Source organism: Uranotaenia lowii, chromosome 2 (genome assembly GCF_029784155.1).
Source record: "Uranotaenia lowii strain MFRU-FL chromosome 2, ASM2978415v1, whole genome shotgun sequence".
NCBI classification, from domain to species: domain Eukaryota; kingdom Metazoa; phylum Arthropoda; class Insecta; order Diptera; family Culicidae; genus Uranotaenia; species Uranotaenia lowii.
This window is the reverse complement of record NC_073692.1, coordinates 353,934,621-353,952,270: the sequence shown is the minus strand read 5'-3', so window position 1 is coordinate 353,952,270 and position 17,650 is coordinate 353,934,621. Positions and strand designations below refer to the sequence as shown.

At 39.2% G+C, this 17,650-nt stretch overlaps 2 protein-coding genes across 2 annotated transcripts; both read right to left on the bottom strand.

Moving 5' to 3' along the window:
- Nucleotides 1–8,738: 8,738 nt before the first annotated feature.
- Nucleotides 8,739–10,283, bottom strand: LOC129745814 (galectin-4-like). Its single transcript, XM_055739175.1, has 3 exons — nucleotides 9,616–10,283; nucleotides 9,461–9,549; nucleotides 8,739–9,201 (listed from the first exon to the last, which is right to left on the bottom strand). Exons 1-3 carry the CDS (start codon nucleotides 9,640–9,642, stop codon nucleotides 8,775–8,777), a joined length of 543 nt encoding a protein of 180 aa, XP_055595150.1. The 5' UTR covers nucleotides 9,643–10,283; the 3' UTR covers nucleotides 8,739–8,774.
- A 5,386-nt stretch (nucleotides 10,284–15,669) lies between these two features.
- LOC129745805 (putative tRNA pseudouridine synthase Pus10) lies at nucleotides 15,670–17,320 on the bottom strand. The gene is made up of 3 exons (XM_055739159.1): nucleotides 17,186–17,320; nucleotides 16,187–17,113; nucleotides 15,670–16,133 (listed from the first exon to the last, which is right to left on the bottom strand). Exons 1-3 carry the CDS (start codon nucleotides 17,306–17,308, stop codon nucleotides 15,696–15,698), a joined length of 1,488 nt encoding a protein of 495 aa, XP_055595134.1. The 5' UTR covers nucleotides 17,309–17,320; the 3' UTR covers nucleotides 15,670–15,695.
- Nucleotides 17,321–17,650: the final 330 nt, after the last annotated feature.

The following is a 17,650-nucleotide window of genomic DNA, read 5'->3' as shown; positions in this document are numbered from 1 at the left end:
TAAAGATGATGGACCCATTAAAGGCGTTCCGAACTTGTTACCGGACATTCCGACGGAATATCTTTTTCAAATAAAAAAGCGAAACAATTTCCTACTCCCGAAAACCGCTCAAACAAAACATACAAACAGAATTTATTTATTCACCCAGCTGGCATCTCTGCGCCTCAAAATGTATTCGATTGGCAAAGGCATGAAAAAAATTGGCTGTAAATTTTAACGAGTTGATTAACTTCATTGCAATTCGTATCAATTTAAGTGATAAAAGATTAAAAAAAAAAGAAAATATCACTTTATGTTTAAATCCTGAAATTGCTCAATTTCCTTTATTTTCCCCTCAACTGAGGTTTTGAGCATAAGATAGATGGCAGCACCTAAGCGTTTTATGCACGAATACTGTATTGCAACGCCGACTCTATCACTCGGTTCGGTGTTGCAAAATATCGTGTTTTTCTATCACCCTCAGCCAAAAAGTGTTATACGATACAAATTTTGCAGCGCGAAACTGTTCGAATATCAGATTTTCCCAACACCGGTGTACGGCAAATGTGTTGTAAACCTTCGAAATTTCCAACTCCATCTCAACCAGTGAACTTGCTCTAATCATTTCTTCTGATATTGTTTCTAAAAATTGTGTTGTTTCAGCCGGTTATATGATGGAAAACTTTAATTGGAAAGCTTACCTGTGAATCTTATGCAACCTTTGTGAACTTCCGAAGAACTTCTTTACGTTTAACTGCTGATAAATACTAGAAGACTTTCCGTGCGCGGCGATAGAAACATTCAAATTTTTTAATTTATTTTATTAGAGAGGCTTGCTTGGTAGATTCGCCTCTATTATAGAAACATTCGAAAATCAAGTGTACCAATGGCCGTGCACAACAAAAGTGTCATTTTTCCGCAACAGAAACTTCAAACTATTCACTTTTTTCACAATTGATTCATTATACAGCCACAAATAACTTACGTTAGGAAATTTTTGCCAAGGTGCTCTAATTCAACACTAAAAAGTGAATTACAAAAAGGAACCCGCATAGCTCACTTGCTAAGGACAACAGACAAAATGGCATCCGGCAAAAACGACGTTTGTTTTTATTTTTTCCTGACCTCAAAAAGCAGAATAAATTTATTTCGCGTATGGCAAATGAAAGATCCTTAGCATAGGTATCAGAAAATGCGAATCATAAAAATTTTCGTTGTTGAATTTCGGAGAAAATAATGATTAAAGTTGAAAGTGCGCGGCCATTGGTGCTTTCACGGTACAAGCATTGAAAAACGAGAGCTTCTTTTTTGTTTAAAGTTGCCTCTATACATTAATATTTATCTAAAAAATCTTTGGATTTAGACTAACATGAAGTTCACAAGTCTAAATTTGTGAAAATCAGTTTAGTGGTTGGCAAGTAGGGAAAGTGAGCCCTATTTTGCCCATGCTGCTTTTCTTGGCTGTATTGTATTCGAAAAATAATGCAACACTCTGTTTTGTGAATAACTTTCGAAAGCATGGATGGAAATTAATAAAACTTTCAGCGAAGCTGCCTAGTATTGTAATGTTTACGTGTGCAATTTTTTGTAATTTTCTGTCAAGTGGTTTTTTAAGGTAACGTCCAATGAAGAAATTTTTCGACTTTAGTTTTTGGGCGCCACGTGCGCCATCTATAAATGTATACTATGAACCACTCCTTTTTCCAAATCAAGGCTATTTTTGATTGCGTTTCCTGTTCTGGTTTAAAACAACTCAACATTTTTAATTTGTTCGAAGTTATGACAAATTAACCCGCCTGTCCTCCTTCGGCACAAAAACAACCTATTTGAATTTTGATCACTCCACCACAGTCTTCGCGTAATGGCACGATTCTCCTTGTTTATCTCCGGAAAAAACTGGCTGAACTTTTCAACGTAAAGTTTCTGGCTGTCCTGTCAGGTGCCCGCTAGTGGTCCTTATATTTCGCGTATGATTTTACCTCCGTATTTTGCTAATTTTATTGCTGCTTTTCTTCCTTGTACAAATGAACCTTTTCATCAGTTAGCTAGCCGAAACAGTTAGAAGTATTTACCTTTTTTATCACTTCATCTATTGAAATTTTCTAATAATCTTCACTTTTATTCAAATTTTCGCTCATTGTTAGGTCCTCTAGGAGTCCTTAAACGATTTACCATATGAACTTTGGTCTAATAGCTGATTTTCAGCTGTTTTCGGGCTTCCACTGGGATTTTTCTTGATCCTGCCCAAAAATGTTGTCAATGAGCTTCTGTATTGGACGCTAACTCACAAACTTCTTGACAAATTGTCACCTAATTTTATACACACTAGGTGGTTTCACTGAAAATTTCATCAATTCCCATTCATGAATTCAAAAACTGTTCACAAAACAAAGAGTTGCATTTTTTTCGAAAACACTCCTTATTTAGCTGTTTGGAGTAATCTAGAGTGATTTTTTTTCAGATCAGGATTTAAAGTGTTAAGACTGAAATTCTTCTATAATCTTAAAATTTGTCAAACCATTTTTTTTTTTCAAAGTATAATTAAATTGAATGTTTGCGTTTTTTTTCACATGTTTTTTAAATTTCTTTAATTGAGGCGCTTAGGATCAGAGGGGTGCAAGTGCCGAAATAATGATTTCGAGAAAACGGGCCTCAAAGTTTTTTTTTCTAAATCAAAATTATCGAATCAATTTTTCTACTAAATTTTCGATGGAGTGTGTCTCATGAGGTCTAAAATGAACGATTCTGAAAGAAAAACCTAAGTTTTTGCGATATTTATGTTAAAACGGCGAACTACTTTTATTGATATTTTTCACTTGCATCCTTCTGATCCCAAGAATGACACTTGCACCTCTCTGACTCCAAACAATATGATAGCATCCTTTTGGAACCTGTAGGGGAAAGGTTTCCTAAATGGGCCTATCGGGTTAAATGACCCTACGGCTGTTTGATGAAATGGTTGACTAGACAGCTTATCTGACCAATGCATTTTGAGGGTGATACGCTTAGAACATAAGGCAAGAAAAAATTTTATGAATTTACAAACTCAAAAAAATTTAAAAAAATCATACAAGGTTTTGATACATTCTGATGTAATATTTCGACTTTTATAAATTATACGTAAAGAAGCTTAAAATAAAAACTAGGATGGTTTTTGTTTCTTACTCAAATGAACTTAAGAAATTAAACATATTTCAGCTTTTGTGGAGGTTTAATAAAGATTATATAGTGGAACAATAGAGTGTTTTTGTATGCCCCCATCATGTTTGTAAAATGCCTCCATCCTAAAATAACAGGTTAAATAGAATAAATAAATGATTTTTATCATTGAACCTTCAAATCTAAGCTCTGAATAGCATCTTAAGAGAGAATTGAAGATCTCAAAACAGATTTGATCAAGTTTTTCTCATGGATGAACTGCCTCCCTAGTATGGCAACCCTAACTTTTGTTTTATTCTATAAAATCATAATGTACATAGATTTTTATAAAACTTCAGCTTTGTCGTACGGAAATTATTACTTTCTAGCAGTTTCAATGAAATAATACGGAAATATTGCTCAAAAAACAGAAATTTTGTTCATAACATAAATAGGCGCATTTAGCCCGCACGGTTTGAGGTTCGGCATTTTAGACAACACTTACAATAAAATCGTTTTCTTGGAATCAGAAGAAAATTTTAACATAAAATTTTTTCCAATGTATAGAAAACAGATGCCTGCACACGTGTATATAGTTTTTGTACACATATTCGATGGGATATTTGATTAAATCAGTGTTTTGCTTAATAGGCGCATATAGCCCGCTCCTCCCCTATGTAACGAGTATGTTTTATTTATTTTGTTTGTGTTCACACATTTAATTTTCTGCTTTTTCGGGCTTCAAATTTCTATGCAACTCATAATGAACGAGGTTTGCAAATTCCACTATCCTAATTCCCAGAATTTGTTGAAAACTTTCAATCTTTCTTTTTCCTTAATGGATAATTAATTTCCTTCCCTTGGTTTCGTAGCTTTTTTCGCAAGATGAGTTTCCAGTCTGCCTGATTTCGTTGGCGTTTTTGTGGTCTTGATGAATGGCCAGTTGACTCTCCAGGAATGGCTTCATTCTCGCTAGCAACTGCAGCAGCAGCAACTTCTGATTCTCCAGAAGAATCGTGGATGTTTAATTTTTCTTTTTTTGGTCTAATTAAATCAGGCCTCTTTCCTTAAAAGTTATGTAAATATTCCTTAAAAGACTTAATGTAATATTTTATATACTACCTGTCGCAACGACTCATCTGAACTTTTCGAAGTTTCATTTTGTTCCGTGGCATAGTATGTGACATCATGATCAGAGCCTGTCGAAAACTCTGAATCCTCTGAGCTTTCATACGAGAGATTTTTCTTAGATATATTTGCCAAAAAATTATTGTTAAATGCGTTTTGTATCTGCTTTTTTATCCCTATTAGCATTAGCTAAATTTGCCATAAAAATTTTTTTTGGAATTTTTTGTATACATACATAACAATGAGATTTTCATGCCGACGAAGTTACACCTGAATCTATTTTCATCACTTCTCTATCTGGGGACTTTGGATTATCCTGGTCAGAACCAGTAGAAAATCCTAGTCGGAGCTAGATGATGTTGTTTTCAACTGACAAACATGTATACGTTCTAATGAAATCAGCCTAAAAGTATAATCCTTTGGTGTCAGAAGAGTGCAAGTGCACTTGCACCCTTCTGACACCAAACGAAACAGGATTTTCATTGACACGTTTTTTTATAAATAGCTTAACAGTATTGCGGTTACTGGGAAAATTTCTAATCGAGCGACGGTAGCCTTCCGTGCGGTAGGCTAGCCGAAGCAGTAAACACAGTTAAAAAATTCACTCTTACTCACTAATTTCATTGAAAAGTTAAGAAGTAAATTCTTGAATCAATCTTCAAATCATTATTTTGCAAGAGAGGACAAAACATGAAGTCATCGGAATGAAATATTATTATTCTTAGTATTCATTGAGATTGAATTAATTACGAGCGTTAAAATCCCAGACAAAACAAAAAATATTGAACACTATTGAAAACACATTTTTCCATAGCCTGAGAATTAACGAATTTGGCATGACGAACATTTTTGATGCGATAAATGCGTCTTTGATACTTTATATGCTGGTCGAATTCAATTATGTTGTCGTTAAAATGTAACAAATCGTATATGAGAAGTTAAAAAAAGGAGTTGTGTACGGATAATGATCTATTATAGGAAATAATACCATTCGCATCGCAAAAAATTGGACTGCGCACTCATAACTGCGAAACTTGTGCGATCTGTCAAATCAGTATAGAGTTGTTTTTGACATTTCTTACGCACACTTGCTGAGCGTGTACAGATGAGACGGGACAATTAACCTCAAAAACTCTCGGTACAAAAAACGGGCAGCCAGTCGACGCACATGGTCGTTTTTGAGGTTAATTGTCCCAAAAATGAAAAGTGTTGATGAAACAACCAGCATAATTTCACGAACACTACCAGCTGCAAATAGGACTACACCCATAGAAGAGGTTGCAAAAATCCAATGCCTATTTAGCATATCTCTGTGCCGATAATGCGCTGAAATGTGCACTGTGCCGAAAACGATATGTTTGAAAAACCGTAACTGGCATAAGGACTCGGCTCCAAACCAAAATGATGACCACTACATTCAAGCGAAACAAGAAAAACATTTTATGGGATTTATTTCCTATTGGATAACTCATCCCAGAAACAAGAAAATAAAAATTAAAACCACAGCGCCGTAGAGAGAATCGAACTCATATTACCAATCAAAGCGTCTTGCCAGTCCGGCATTTTAACCAGTGTACTATTCACGCTTCATGCAGGATGAGGGATATTTGTCATAGGCTTTCTGTCACCGATCAATCACAAAAAAAACGCACAACGGCGGCTTCCCGGCGTTTGGCCTTCTTTCAATGCATTCCTTTGTCTTTTGATGGAAACGGGAAAGGGAACGGGAGTGAAGGAACGGGAAACCCATTGAATGAGAACTGTGCTTTGCTTACTGCCTGCTATTACATACACACGCTACATATACACAGCTGCTAAAGCCGGGCAGCTTGGCCGTTGGTTGTTTGCTGGTGAATCGAAGGAATGTTTTTGTTGTTGCTTTTGCTACAAACACACGCACAGCTTAGCCGGGGTTGTTTGCCGGTAGATTGAATTGAAGCAGTGTTTTTTTGTTGCTTTTACTGCATACACACGCACAGCTTGGCCGTGGTTGTTTGCCTGTGGATTGAAGGGATTGAATTAGAAGGATGTTTTTGTTGTTGCTTTTGCTACATTCACACGCACAGTGCTCGGTTCGCTGGCTGCCTGGTGTTGCCCGGTATTTATTTCTATCCTTCTTCGTCTTGTGATGCGATAGGGAGGGATGTGAATTCGTTTTTATTTTGTTTCTTTCAGACATACGCAATTCGGGTCACTTGGGAGTTTAATGCCGGTGGGAGCAAATCGAATCAGCACCGATCGCGTTATCTTCTTGTACCAATGATGCCTTGTACCAATGATGCCGCCATTGGCACAGAGGCTGAATTGTGGGTGTATAAAATCTGTCGGTTTTCTACACGCTAACCGCTTTTCAGTTAAACTTTATACGGATAACTCCGATTGCAAAACATAGCACGAAATCCAACATTCAATCAATGATCGCTACCGTGTCGTCGAACTCTAAACTTATTTAAACAACTACAGCGTTTTCTTTTTTTTCGTGAATTTGTCCGCTGATTGACCCCATCGCAAACAGTTTTTTTTATTATTCATTTTTCCGTGATTTCGACCGCTGATTGACCAAGCTCAAGGCAAACACAATTTTTTGTTTTATAAACAATAGATAATCCGATAATAATATTTGGTATACATGTTTGTTTGACAACTTTTTATTAAATCATCTTTAAATGTTTTCCGCTTGTTCATCCGATTTAATTTCAGTCGATAAATAATCCTTATGTAGAATAATGCTCATTTTTTTCTTGAATACTGTAATTTTTTTTACAGTGGTACCCTACGGGAGCCCAAATCAGCTATCGCAGAAATAGAAAAAAAGAGTGGATCAGCAATATCGAAATAATTTTCCTTTTGACCTGTGTCTTCTACAGAATGTTAATCTATACTTTAACTATCCAAAAAACAGTTTATCTCAGTTTTGATAAAAAATCACTTGCACCCCTCTGATCCTAAGTGCCTCAATTGACACGGACCCGCAGACAGGTTGTGTTGTGTTGACTCACAAATTTCCCCGCATTTCCGAGATAATTTGATTTTTGTTAGTGCTATTTTAAAACTAAAATATAATCAATACAAATTTTGGAAGGGGATGGAAATTGTTGGAGAAACATGAGGTATTAAAGAAAGAAAGAACATAAGCCGTAAATATCACTAATAAAAAAGACTTAAGTTTTGAGTCGAATCAGCATTTCTGTGTATTTCTCAAATTTTGATTGCTAAATTAGCAAAGGTTGATTTGAGCGATGGGTCCATTGTTTACTTATTGTTTGATCTCAAAATTTTTATTCTACTGATCGGTACTGTACCGGTCAGGAAATACTATCCACGCTCTTAGTTTTAATATGTGTCTAATTTATGTTCACTTGACACTGTAATTAATTTGCTCGAAAACACCACTATTTGTATATGTACCCTAGGATAAGCATAACTCTCTCTCAACATGAAAGCTTTCTTCGAGAGAGTATGAAATCGCCTATAGAATTAGAAAGTAAGCCATTTTTTAGAATTAAGAATAGAATAGATTGTAACGTTGAATACTACGCACGGTTTTTCACTTCGCTAATAAATAGTAATAAGTCCAATCAAGCGACTGTTCAATAAGTGCATCCGAAAGCTAGTGGTAGAGAAAAGCAATTGAATTGCTAAGTGTTTTGAAACACATCAACGTACACCCCCAAGTGCAAACGAAATCTTCCCCCCGAGCGGGCGATCAGCTGCTGTGCCATCAATTGTGCGACTTACCTGGAGTTCCTGTGTTGGTGGATGCCGTCGACTGGAGACGGAAAGAAATTCCCCGAAATCCGAACCCCCCCATCGGCCGTGCCCAAACACTATTATCCGGACAAAAACGCTTGAAATATTCGTTGTTGCAGTACATCAACAGCGTTCAAATCGTATTTTTCAAAGAAAAAAGATATTAATCTGGATGCAGCTTCACAGTTACCGGAAATCAACGAGTTGGTATGTTCTGTAATAATGAACATTTTCGATATGCTATGATATAAATTTTTACACCGAACTTCCTTAGCCCTTGTGGAATTTAGTGGAAGTGTCAAAATTTGTATTAATTATCCGGACAATCTGGCAAGCTTACTCTGAGGGCCTCAATTACATTCCTATTTTTTATGTTTTATTCGGTAAAATCACCGAACTTCCGATAAAATTACCGGATTCTCGGTAGAAATTACAGAACCCTCCGTAAAAATTACCAACATTCCGAACAATAATTGACTAGCATTCGGTAAAATTAACGAACGTTCGGTAAATTTCAACTATAAATGCTGAATCTTAATCCGATATTCTTTACAAAAATTTTAAATTCCAAAGGGCTTGTGATATAGCTCAGTTGGCAAGTCACTTGGCTCCTGAACCGACGTCGACGAGTTCGAGCCTTAGAGTGAACAAAGTCGCGAATGCCATAAAGATGGAAAAAGAACTAAAATCGAAAAAAAATTGAAATTCCAAACCAAATTCTTGTATGACCATAATAAGGACTCTGAAACTGAGCTCTGTATCTGCATTCTGTATTTCAATCAACTCTTGATTTGAAATGTACGGTATTCACAACACTTACCAGGTACAATTCCCGGATACGGTGGAGCAACACCACCAATGCTCGGTCCAGCACCGGCGCTATCAGTTTCCGATGTGATGGAGTTTATGGTACAATTGCCACTGATCGACACATACCGCACCGTATGCACCGGCATTCGGTGATTGAAGGTACAAAAGTGCACTCCATTGATGGCGATTTTGTACTGATTCACTTCGACCAGCACCAGCACATCGAAATGCTGCCCGTAACGTATCGGACAACCTCCGTAACGCTCCTCGGTTCCCCAAACCTGGTTCTGAAGTGTGTTACGAACGATGGCACCTTCGTTGGGCCGAACGCTCAGGTGAAGTGGGACATCGTCCCGTGGGTTGAGAGCGGCTCCAGTTTGAATATTAATTTGGCACCTATCGATGAAGAGAACCGAGAGAAAGTCCACAATTTATCGAACTCTTTGCTCAAAATTAGATAGCCGTCGTTATCAACCAGTTGGGCGATTAAGTTGAATTGATAAGAACAGTTCCGCTGTTCAGCGCAAAAAAGCCCCATTTAGCAATAACACTGACAGTACTCAGGTATTAGTCATCACGATCTTTCGAGTAACCTGTGACGCATCTAAACATTGCCACCCTTCGTTAGTTGTACTACTATTAAAATTCTACTCACCGTTCTCCATGATTATTGATGACCCCTTTGATGCGCACCATGCTACCAGGCCTTAGCCCACCTGGTATCAGACCCAGGAAGGGAACCGTCTAGAAAAGATAACAAATTCGTTAATTCTTCACTAGATTAAACCTTTGAAAAAAAAAAAACATTACCGGAGAATAAACCGGGATAGTGGCCATGACTAAGCTGGCTAAGCGATCCGCAATCGATGACCTCCAGTTAGTTCGATGTGCAGCCAGATCGTTTCTATAAACTTCAAGAAGATCGCAACTGATCACAAAAGGTATCGTTCACGATTTGCCTTTAAATTCCTCACTATTTCACGGTCACTTTGGCGTTCGTCTTATCAATTAATCACTTTGTCTAACTGCACGAAGTTTACTAACGGCTAGCCAACGGAGTACTGCTGACTGTAATGCGGCTGGTTTGTACTGGCGGTATGACGAGTATAAATTGTTCTCTCTCTCTATATGTGTGTATTTGAAGAACATCGATAACTGACTGATTGTACAAGTGTCTTTTTTTAAAAGGCCAGCCAGCACACATTTGTGTGGCTTGTATTTCGATTGTTAAAATACTCAAAATGGTATGAGTCATCCGTGTGAAATTCTTAGTTCCAAATTTTTATTCATTTATGCAAATAAGATTGACTATAGAACAATCATCACGCTGGTTATATGTACAACTATAGCACTAAACGTACCGCAAGCGGTCAAATTACGGTGTTTTAACTTTAATTGATGATTACGCCTAATTTAATTTTTTTTCCACAAATTTTAATACAGGACTATTATTATTTTCAAAAAGCAAGTATTTTTTTTCATCATTATAATTTTTCAAAGCTTTGTAATTGTTGCGTTTGCGAGTCTCCGAAACATCTGGCGCTCACGCCAGATCTCTCTACGAACTAAGATCCTAATCTTCAACTCAAACGTCAAATCCGTATTGCTGTACGGGTGTGAAACTTGGTGCACATATGCGGTGACGACGCGAAAACTGCAAGTTTTTGTGAATCGCTGCCTGCGGAACATCATCCGCGCTTGGTGGCCTGGCAACTGGATCTCAAACGTTAAACTTCATCGCCGGTGTCATCAAAAGGCGCTAGAAATCGAGATTCGGGAACGTAAGTGGAGATGGATTGGGCACATGCTGCGAAGAGATGAAAACGAGATTTGCAGAGAGGCGCTTGACTGGAATCCAGATGGGCATCGAAGAAGAGGCAGGCCCAAAAGCTCGTGGCGGCGAAGTCTAGCCGCTGAAATCCGCACAGTTGACGAGAACCTTGGCTGGCAGCAAGTGAAGACGCTGGCTCCGGATCGCCAGCAGTGGAGATCTTTTATCTCGCAGCCCTATGCGTCGGACAATCGGCGCCGGACCCTTAGGTAGGTAGGTTTGTAATTGTTGCATCTTCTTCAAATCTCAAGCGAAAATATTTTCTAAGACAGACAAGTTGAGAAAATTTTTCGAAACTGATCAACAGTTATTGGAGCTGTAACAACCTTAGAAATGGGTACTGTGATGATACTCTTCCATTCATCTGGGATATGATTCGTTTTCCAAACGGATACTATGAGATGAAATACTGCAAAGAAGTGTGATCAACTCCTTTCATATTTTAAACAATAGATTCAATCCCTCCAAGTGTTCGTGAAAAGGTGGTAGAGAGTAGAGATTCTAGCGTCTCCGGCACTAAGTCGAGCACAAAGCTTCCAGAACAGGTGGATTGGGATGACCAATCGGAGAGTTTAATATTTGTATGATGGCGATATCTCGATTGTATCTTTCGAAATCTCTTTAGGTAGCGGTAGGTTCTATTGACACGTTCTCCAACAGGATTACGGTGGAGGTTTTAAAGAAATCCATGATTTCTTTTTCTTCGGATTTCCTTTAACGTTTTCTTATGCTCCTCTTTCGCATTTAAAAGTGTATACCTCCATTTGGGATGATCCGAGCGCTTCACGCAGAACGATTTGTGGTTGTTATTATGGAAGATCTTCCTAAAACTCTTTTTAAGGTAGAAAGTATCTGCTCTCTGAGCATCTACAGATACACCGGAGTCATTTCCAATACGCATTGTAAACAAATCCTTTTGAAATCGGCGTCTTATTTTCTCCTTTAACACGTTCGTCGCCACGCTCATTTTGGTAGTTTTACTAGCCAGGCCCAAAGAAATTTTCAGAGAGAGCAAGCAAAGAGGGAGAACTCCCATATTTGAAACGTGTGGCGAAGCTGAGCGGTAAACTCGAGTAAGAGAGCGGCACACGCTTTTTGATGTGACGGGGCCTCCCAGGAAATACACCCGTCACCCGAATATGGGTGCCGTGGCGACGAACGTGTTAATACTAATTTAGGATCAACATTCGGTCGATCTGATCGCTGAATCTACAGATAATTCAGAGGACACGCACTTTAACCTTCGCAGGTACAAAGAAGATTGCGAATGGGTCAACAAATGGACTACATTTGATCCCATTAGTCCATGTCACCTTGAAAGAAGGTGTGAAGTTGTACAAAGTAATGCGGAGTGCTAATTCAAAAACGTTCTCATTTGCAACACATTTTCGTTAAAGCTGTCATATGCAGCGTACGTTCCGATCAGTTTTTATTCCTCCGAGGTCAAATTGTTGCCGGATAAGTGGGAATTAAAATCTCCTGCAATGATCAGATTCCTACAAGAAGACATAATCCAACTACCGCTTTACCTAACCTGCCAATGATTCTCGCAACGTTTTTGTTCGAAGCATGAACGATTATTGTTGAGGAAAACTGTCATCATAGTAGTCTTAGGAATACTTTTAAGAAACTTCTAGACTAGTTATAATATATTTAGTGTTACTTTGAATTTCTGAATCTGAACAGACATGTTTCATTACGCCGTTAACTTACAAGAGGTTATGGGCCCAGTCTGGAAGATGTCGACTTCAAATCCCGGAATCGAAAGGCTTGTCGGTAGGGGAAATTGGAGTACCTGGAAATTCGCCGTAAAAACATATTTTAGAGTAGAATATTTTTGGGGTGCAGTGGAACTAGGAAGAAAACTAGGCGGAACACTGGAAGATCTTGATCCCGTTAAGGATCGGAACGCACGTGGCAAGACCATACTGTATTTGGAGCTGTAAAACTATTAGCAGTATGGAACTGACTACGACGAAGTGTTTGCTCCAGGGGGATGACATCCCTATCCTTTGTCATTGATTTTGACAACCATCAAAATTACGGGCCCACGATTTTGTGGGCCCATAACAAACCTGACATTTTGCTGTCAAGGAACCGTAGTTGATGTCAAATCCTAGAGAATTATGAATGATTGCACACTAACACAACATTCATTCTGGTTCCTCATTGGTTGAAATTTTGACTTTTTCAACTCTGTACTGTTTGAGAGGAAAACACCATAAACGTTTCTCCCGATGGATAGACAAAAAGAAGAAGATTCTTATTCGCAAGAAGAACCGGATTGTCATCCCCCTGGTTTGCTCCGATCGTTTAGCAAACCACATTCAGAACATTGATGGCAAGAAAGGCATGGCTGTAAAGCATTATGACGTCAAGAATGCGTCAGCCAAGCGGGTTTGTTCGGAGTGGCTGAAGACAAAGTTTGCAATCTGAAGCGAAGCTTGTATTGCCTGAAGCAAGCAGAAAGATCCAGAAGCTTTTTGACGAGTTGTTGGGCAACAGCTATCACCGGTGTAAGCAGACATATGTCTTTATCGGAAACACGAAAATGATCATTGGTGCTAGATTCTAGTCTACGTCGATCCCTGCGAGGATCCATCGAAGATCGAGAAGTTGGTCCTTGGACTGCGGAAGGTGTTCGAGTTTAGCGACTTAGGTGACATCCAATTCTTTCTTGGCTTGAAGATCGAACGAATCTCGGATGATGATTATTTCTTGAGTCAACGCAAGTTATACCTAAAACGTGGAAGTGTTCTACTGTAGTTTCCATTGAAAAACAGGAAAATGGAGTATTCAAACAGGTGTCTACATTTTAATAAGTTGTAAAATATGGAGAACGCATACATTTCTGGTTCCATTCCGTTGTCCATCCGGAAACTAGTTGTTCGTGATGTGAATAACGGCCAAACGCACCGGGAAGTGGCCAAGCACTACGAAATCAGCAAGACAGCGGTATCAAAAATCATGAAGAAGATGAAAACGTTCGGATCGGTGGTGGATCTCCCGGGAAGAGGACTGAAGCCCAAGACGGATGCCAGAACGGACAAGAAAATCATTCTTGAAGTGGAGAAAAACGCATTAATAACATGGAGCATGCGTGGGAAGAACTCGACCCACAACACTTGCACAACCTTGTTGAAAGTATGCCGAAGCGCTTGCAGAAGGTGTTGAAGGCTGAAAGAGGCCATACCCATTATTAAATCGTTCTTGTTTGCCTTCAGTTTGTATTATTTGAAGCTGTACTGATCTGGACTTTTTATTTTGCCCCTGTTTTTTTGGAATATTAACTGTTTTTTCTATCAGAAAAAACTTTCTTTTTTTACCAGCGCAACATTAACAAAAATTGAAAAGAACATAATAAACAATATTTTAAAATGATTACGATGTGTTTTCGTTGATTTTTAACTAGAAAAAAAAAAAGAAAATGAAAAAAAATAATTTGGACACTCTATTTTGCCCCGCACTGTACATAGTGGCTGTGTTTCTAGACTTCAAGAGAGCATTCGAAACTATTGATTGGTTACTGCTGTTAGAAGTATTGGTAAAAATCGGCATCAATGGTTAAGCTGGTTTAAAAATTATTTGGAGAATAGAATGCAACGAATAAAATATGGTTCATTTTACTCACGATACAGAGAAAATAAACTAGGAATTCCCCAAGGAAGTCTCTTGGGTTCCTTGTGATTTATACTGTACATCAATGACATGAAAATGTACGTTAAATCTGTTATTATGCCACACTTCGACTATTGCGCTACAATTTTACTTCATGTATCTGATACACAAACAAAGCACCTACAAAGAATTCAAAATAAGATCATGCGAGTAGTGATACGATGTAATCGATACACACCAAGTACATTAATGCTCGATATACTTATACCGTATTTGTTTTCTCCCCTCGTTCAGTGTTCCAACGTACCCGATAAAAACAAATACAAATCATCGCCAATGTATTGCTACCTCACTCACTCACACGCTGTCTCGCAACACTGACAAAATTTTCGGGGCACTACCGCCCGATGGCAGTGCAACACCAGGTCAAAACCAGTGCAACACTGTCCGAACAAACAGGACTGTCTAATTTGACAGCACCTAGTGGTGCACCAGTGCAACACTCGGTATATACAAATACGGTATAAGCTCTGCGACGTAGTTCCACCTCCCCGTGGTGCAGAGTGGAAACGTGTCTGCAAGTCCGGCGTATTGGAGATGTACGGCCAATAGAACTACACCAAACCCACTAGAGGCTGTCGACGGGTCTGCCAAACCCGCGTGGAAGAAGTGGTGCACCCGGGTACTTAGGTACCAGTACTTGGGTGTGTATGTGATGGTCCAACACGCTTTCGGGGCGTCATGACCCTGATATGCGGACTCGACCAGAGGGAGAGCGATCGCCAACTCGTTTTGCGCTTCGGTGGGTATAGACCCGACTCGCAAACGAGTAGATGCGCAAAGTGGCCAATGGTGGGCCGATCACCTGGGACATGTTTTACACGTCAGTGTCTGAGAGGCACGGCTTGCCGGAGGTGTTAGGGTTCGACACGCGTTTCGGGAACTGTTGCGCCTGAACCGCGAGTGTGACCTGATGAGGGCGGTCTATAGCTCGATCTGCGCTTCGGGTGAGTAAAGCGCCCGACTTGAAGATCGAGTAGTTGCGCTGAGTGGTGACTTAAGTCAACACTATTTGTGAGTTCGGAGGAGTCAGAGTCCTACACGTTTAGAAAAAATGACAATGTTTATATGAAAAGATCTTGAAAAATTTTTTTTCCAGCATTTCGAAAAGATTCATAAACAATCATTGCCTAGATCTTAGGAAATAGTAAAGTAACTGCCGCTCAAGTTCAGATTTAGACTAGTTTTGCTCAAGATCATTTACCCTACTGAGATTTTAGGAGTCAAATCTTGCGTTGAACCTCGTAAAGTTAAAGAAGTAGTCAAATAATATGGAAAATATTTCAAAGAAATTTCATATTTAATATTAAAAAAAAAGGTTTGAATGTTTGAATCTTTATTTAATAGACGTAGAACACTAACTGTCATGAAACATTCAAATTTATCTTCTTAACCGTTTGGGCCAATCCAAATCGATGGCCATCACATCCAGAGCGTGGATATCGATGGGTTGACCGATGATACTCCGAAAGCTAGGCGTCGATCGACCAAAGTCCCCGTGCACCAGTTCTTTGATATAGGTTCCGGCTTGCGTCACTACATCGATCACCACCAGCAGATCGTTTTGGGCACATGCCATCGCTTTCACGCTATGGATTGTTCTCGGTCGGGGCAAAAGAGGTCGCCGATGGAGAACCCGTAGCGGAGTCCATTGCTCGATTTGGAAGGGTTCCTCAATGTTGAGAGATTTAAGAACTTGTTCGGTTACCGGTTGTTCGAGGACGCACAGCGCCCGGTAGAACTTTCGTTTCTCCTCTTCTCCATGTTTGATGTAAACCAGTTCTTCCCGAGGAACTAGTTGGAGGTCTTTCACTGCAACCTGTTAAAATCTGATATATAAATCATTTGAGGAGAAAAAAAAAGAATAATTACCTGTTCAGTTTTACCGATAGAAGTTTCCATCACAACAGCAGTTTCTTCATCCAAATAATCTTTAAATGCGTTGGGAATCTCGAGCACAAAAGGTCGCCCTTCGCCGAGACATCTAACGTCCACATCCTCTCGACCGCTCGACGAAAAGATTAAACTATCGCAGGGTACCCGATAGAATGGGGCAATAACTTCAGCAATTATTTCTTGGACACTGTTTTCCATCTTCCGCTTTCCTTCGATGACCCAAGGAGTTTGGCTAAGCTCTCGAGATATTTTATTATACCTTCCTGCTAGGAACAGCGTCGGCCCTCTGAAACTTATTTTATCCAGTACCAGACATTCGTCACTTACTTCCGGTGGAACCGGAATGTGCTGCTTGTAACGATTCAAGTTAATGGATTCAGGTGTGAAATGTTTTTCGAAAGCATTTCTAGTAATGAACTCCTTTCTAGTGTGTTTGTTTGTTTTACGGTGCGAGAAGACTTCCGGTTTAACGTTCTCCAGGACCTTCAAATCCCGTTCTTCATTGGCATAATTGAAGAAGACATTCACGGTGACTCCCTCGACAGAAAACTCTCGTTCCAGGGATTGCTCCAATCTTCGATTGAGAATCATTCTAAAGGCGTCCTTCACAGAAACATCTGGAGCCGGGGAGTCCTTCTGGTAGTGGTTTGGAAATTGTTCCAAAAGCGACAGCCAGAGTGAAAGCTGTCGCAAATGCAACACGATCGGCAAGTATATCGAGCTGCTGAAACCTTGACAATCGTACTCTTTGAAATCGCTGCTCGCCTTGACCTGATCAACTATGGATTGCATGATGTCCGGCTCAAATAGGCCCAGGCAGGCCACGCAGCAATTTTCTTTTAGTTTTTTGGAAGGTTGATTTAGCTCCTCTGAAAGATTGGTGTCACTGGTGGATATTTTACGCTGAAAAAATTTTCATGAACATTCAGAAACATTTTGTTAATTACATTATTCAAAAACTGATCAAAAAGTTACCTTCAGGAGTGCCGCTTCGACGTTGATAAAATCGTCGGTGCGACCGTTCAGAAAGCGCAAGCAACAAATTCGGCAGCAGTTTGCCGCCCTCAAATGATGGTATATGTCCGAGTCTTCCGGCATCTTGGGTATTCTCTACAAGAAACTAGCCGCTGTAAAAAATCAAAAAAAGTTTGCAAACTAGATAAAACTTACCGAAAAATTCTACACTGAACCCAAATTCACTCTTAAAATACACATGATTTTTCACTTAAAAACAAGGATCCAGGGATTTTCTTCCATTCAAGTGCGACATATACATTTCACTTGGCAGTCACTTAAATTTCAAGTGAATTCATCCACATCCACTTCTGTCGTCACTTGAATTTGAAGTGAGAAAAAATATTCACTTTCCCATCACTTGAGTTTCAAGTGAATGTCGGGTTGTAATTGTGTTTATTTTCAGAGTTCAAAATGACAAATTCT

Bases quoted from the DNA above. Each gene is read 5' to 3' on its own strand.
- LOC129745805 (XM_055739159.1), bottom strand. From the start codon at position 17,308: ATGCCGGAAGACTCGGACATATACCATCATTTGAGGGCGGCAAACTGC. The intron at 17,114-17,185 runs GTAACTTTTTGA...AAATTTTTTCAG, and splicing joins TCGAAGCGGCACTCCTGAAG to CGTAAAATATCCACCAGTGA. The intron at 16,134-16,186 runs GTAATTATTCTT...AGATTTTAACAG, and splicing joins CTATCGGTAAAACTGAACAG to GTTGCAGTGAAAGACCTCCA.
- LOC129745814 (XM_055739175.1), bottom strand. From the start codon at position 9,642: ATGGCCACTATCCCGGTTTATTCTCCG. The intron at 9,550-9,615 runs GTAATGTTTTTT...TATCTTTTCTAG, and splicing joins CTATCCCGGTTTATTCTCCG to ACGGTTCCCTTCCTGGGTCT. The intron at 9,202-9,460 runs GTGAGTAGAATT...CTTCATCGATAG, and splicing joins ATCAATAATCATGGAGAACG to GTGCCAAATTAATATTCAAA.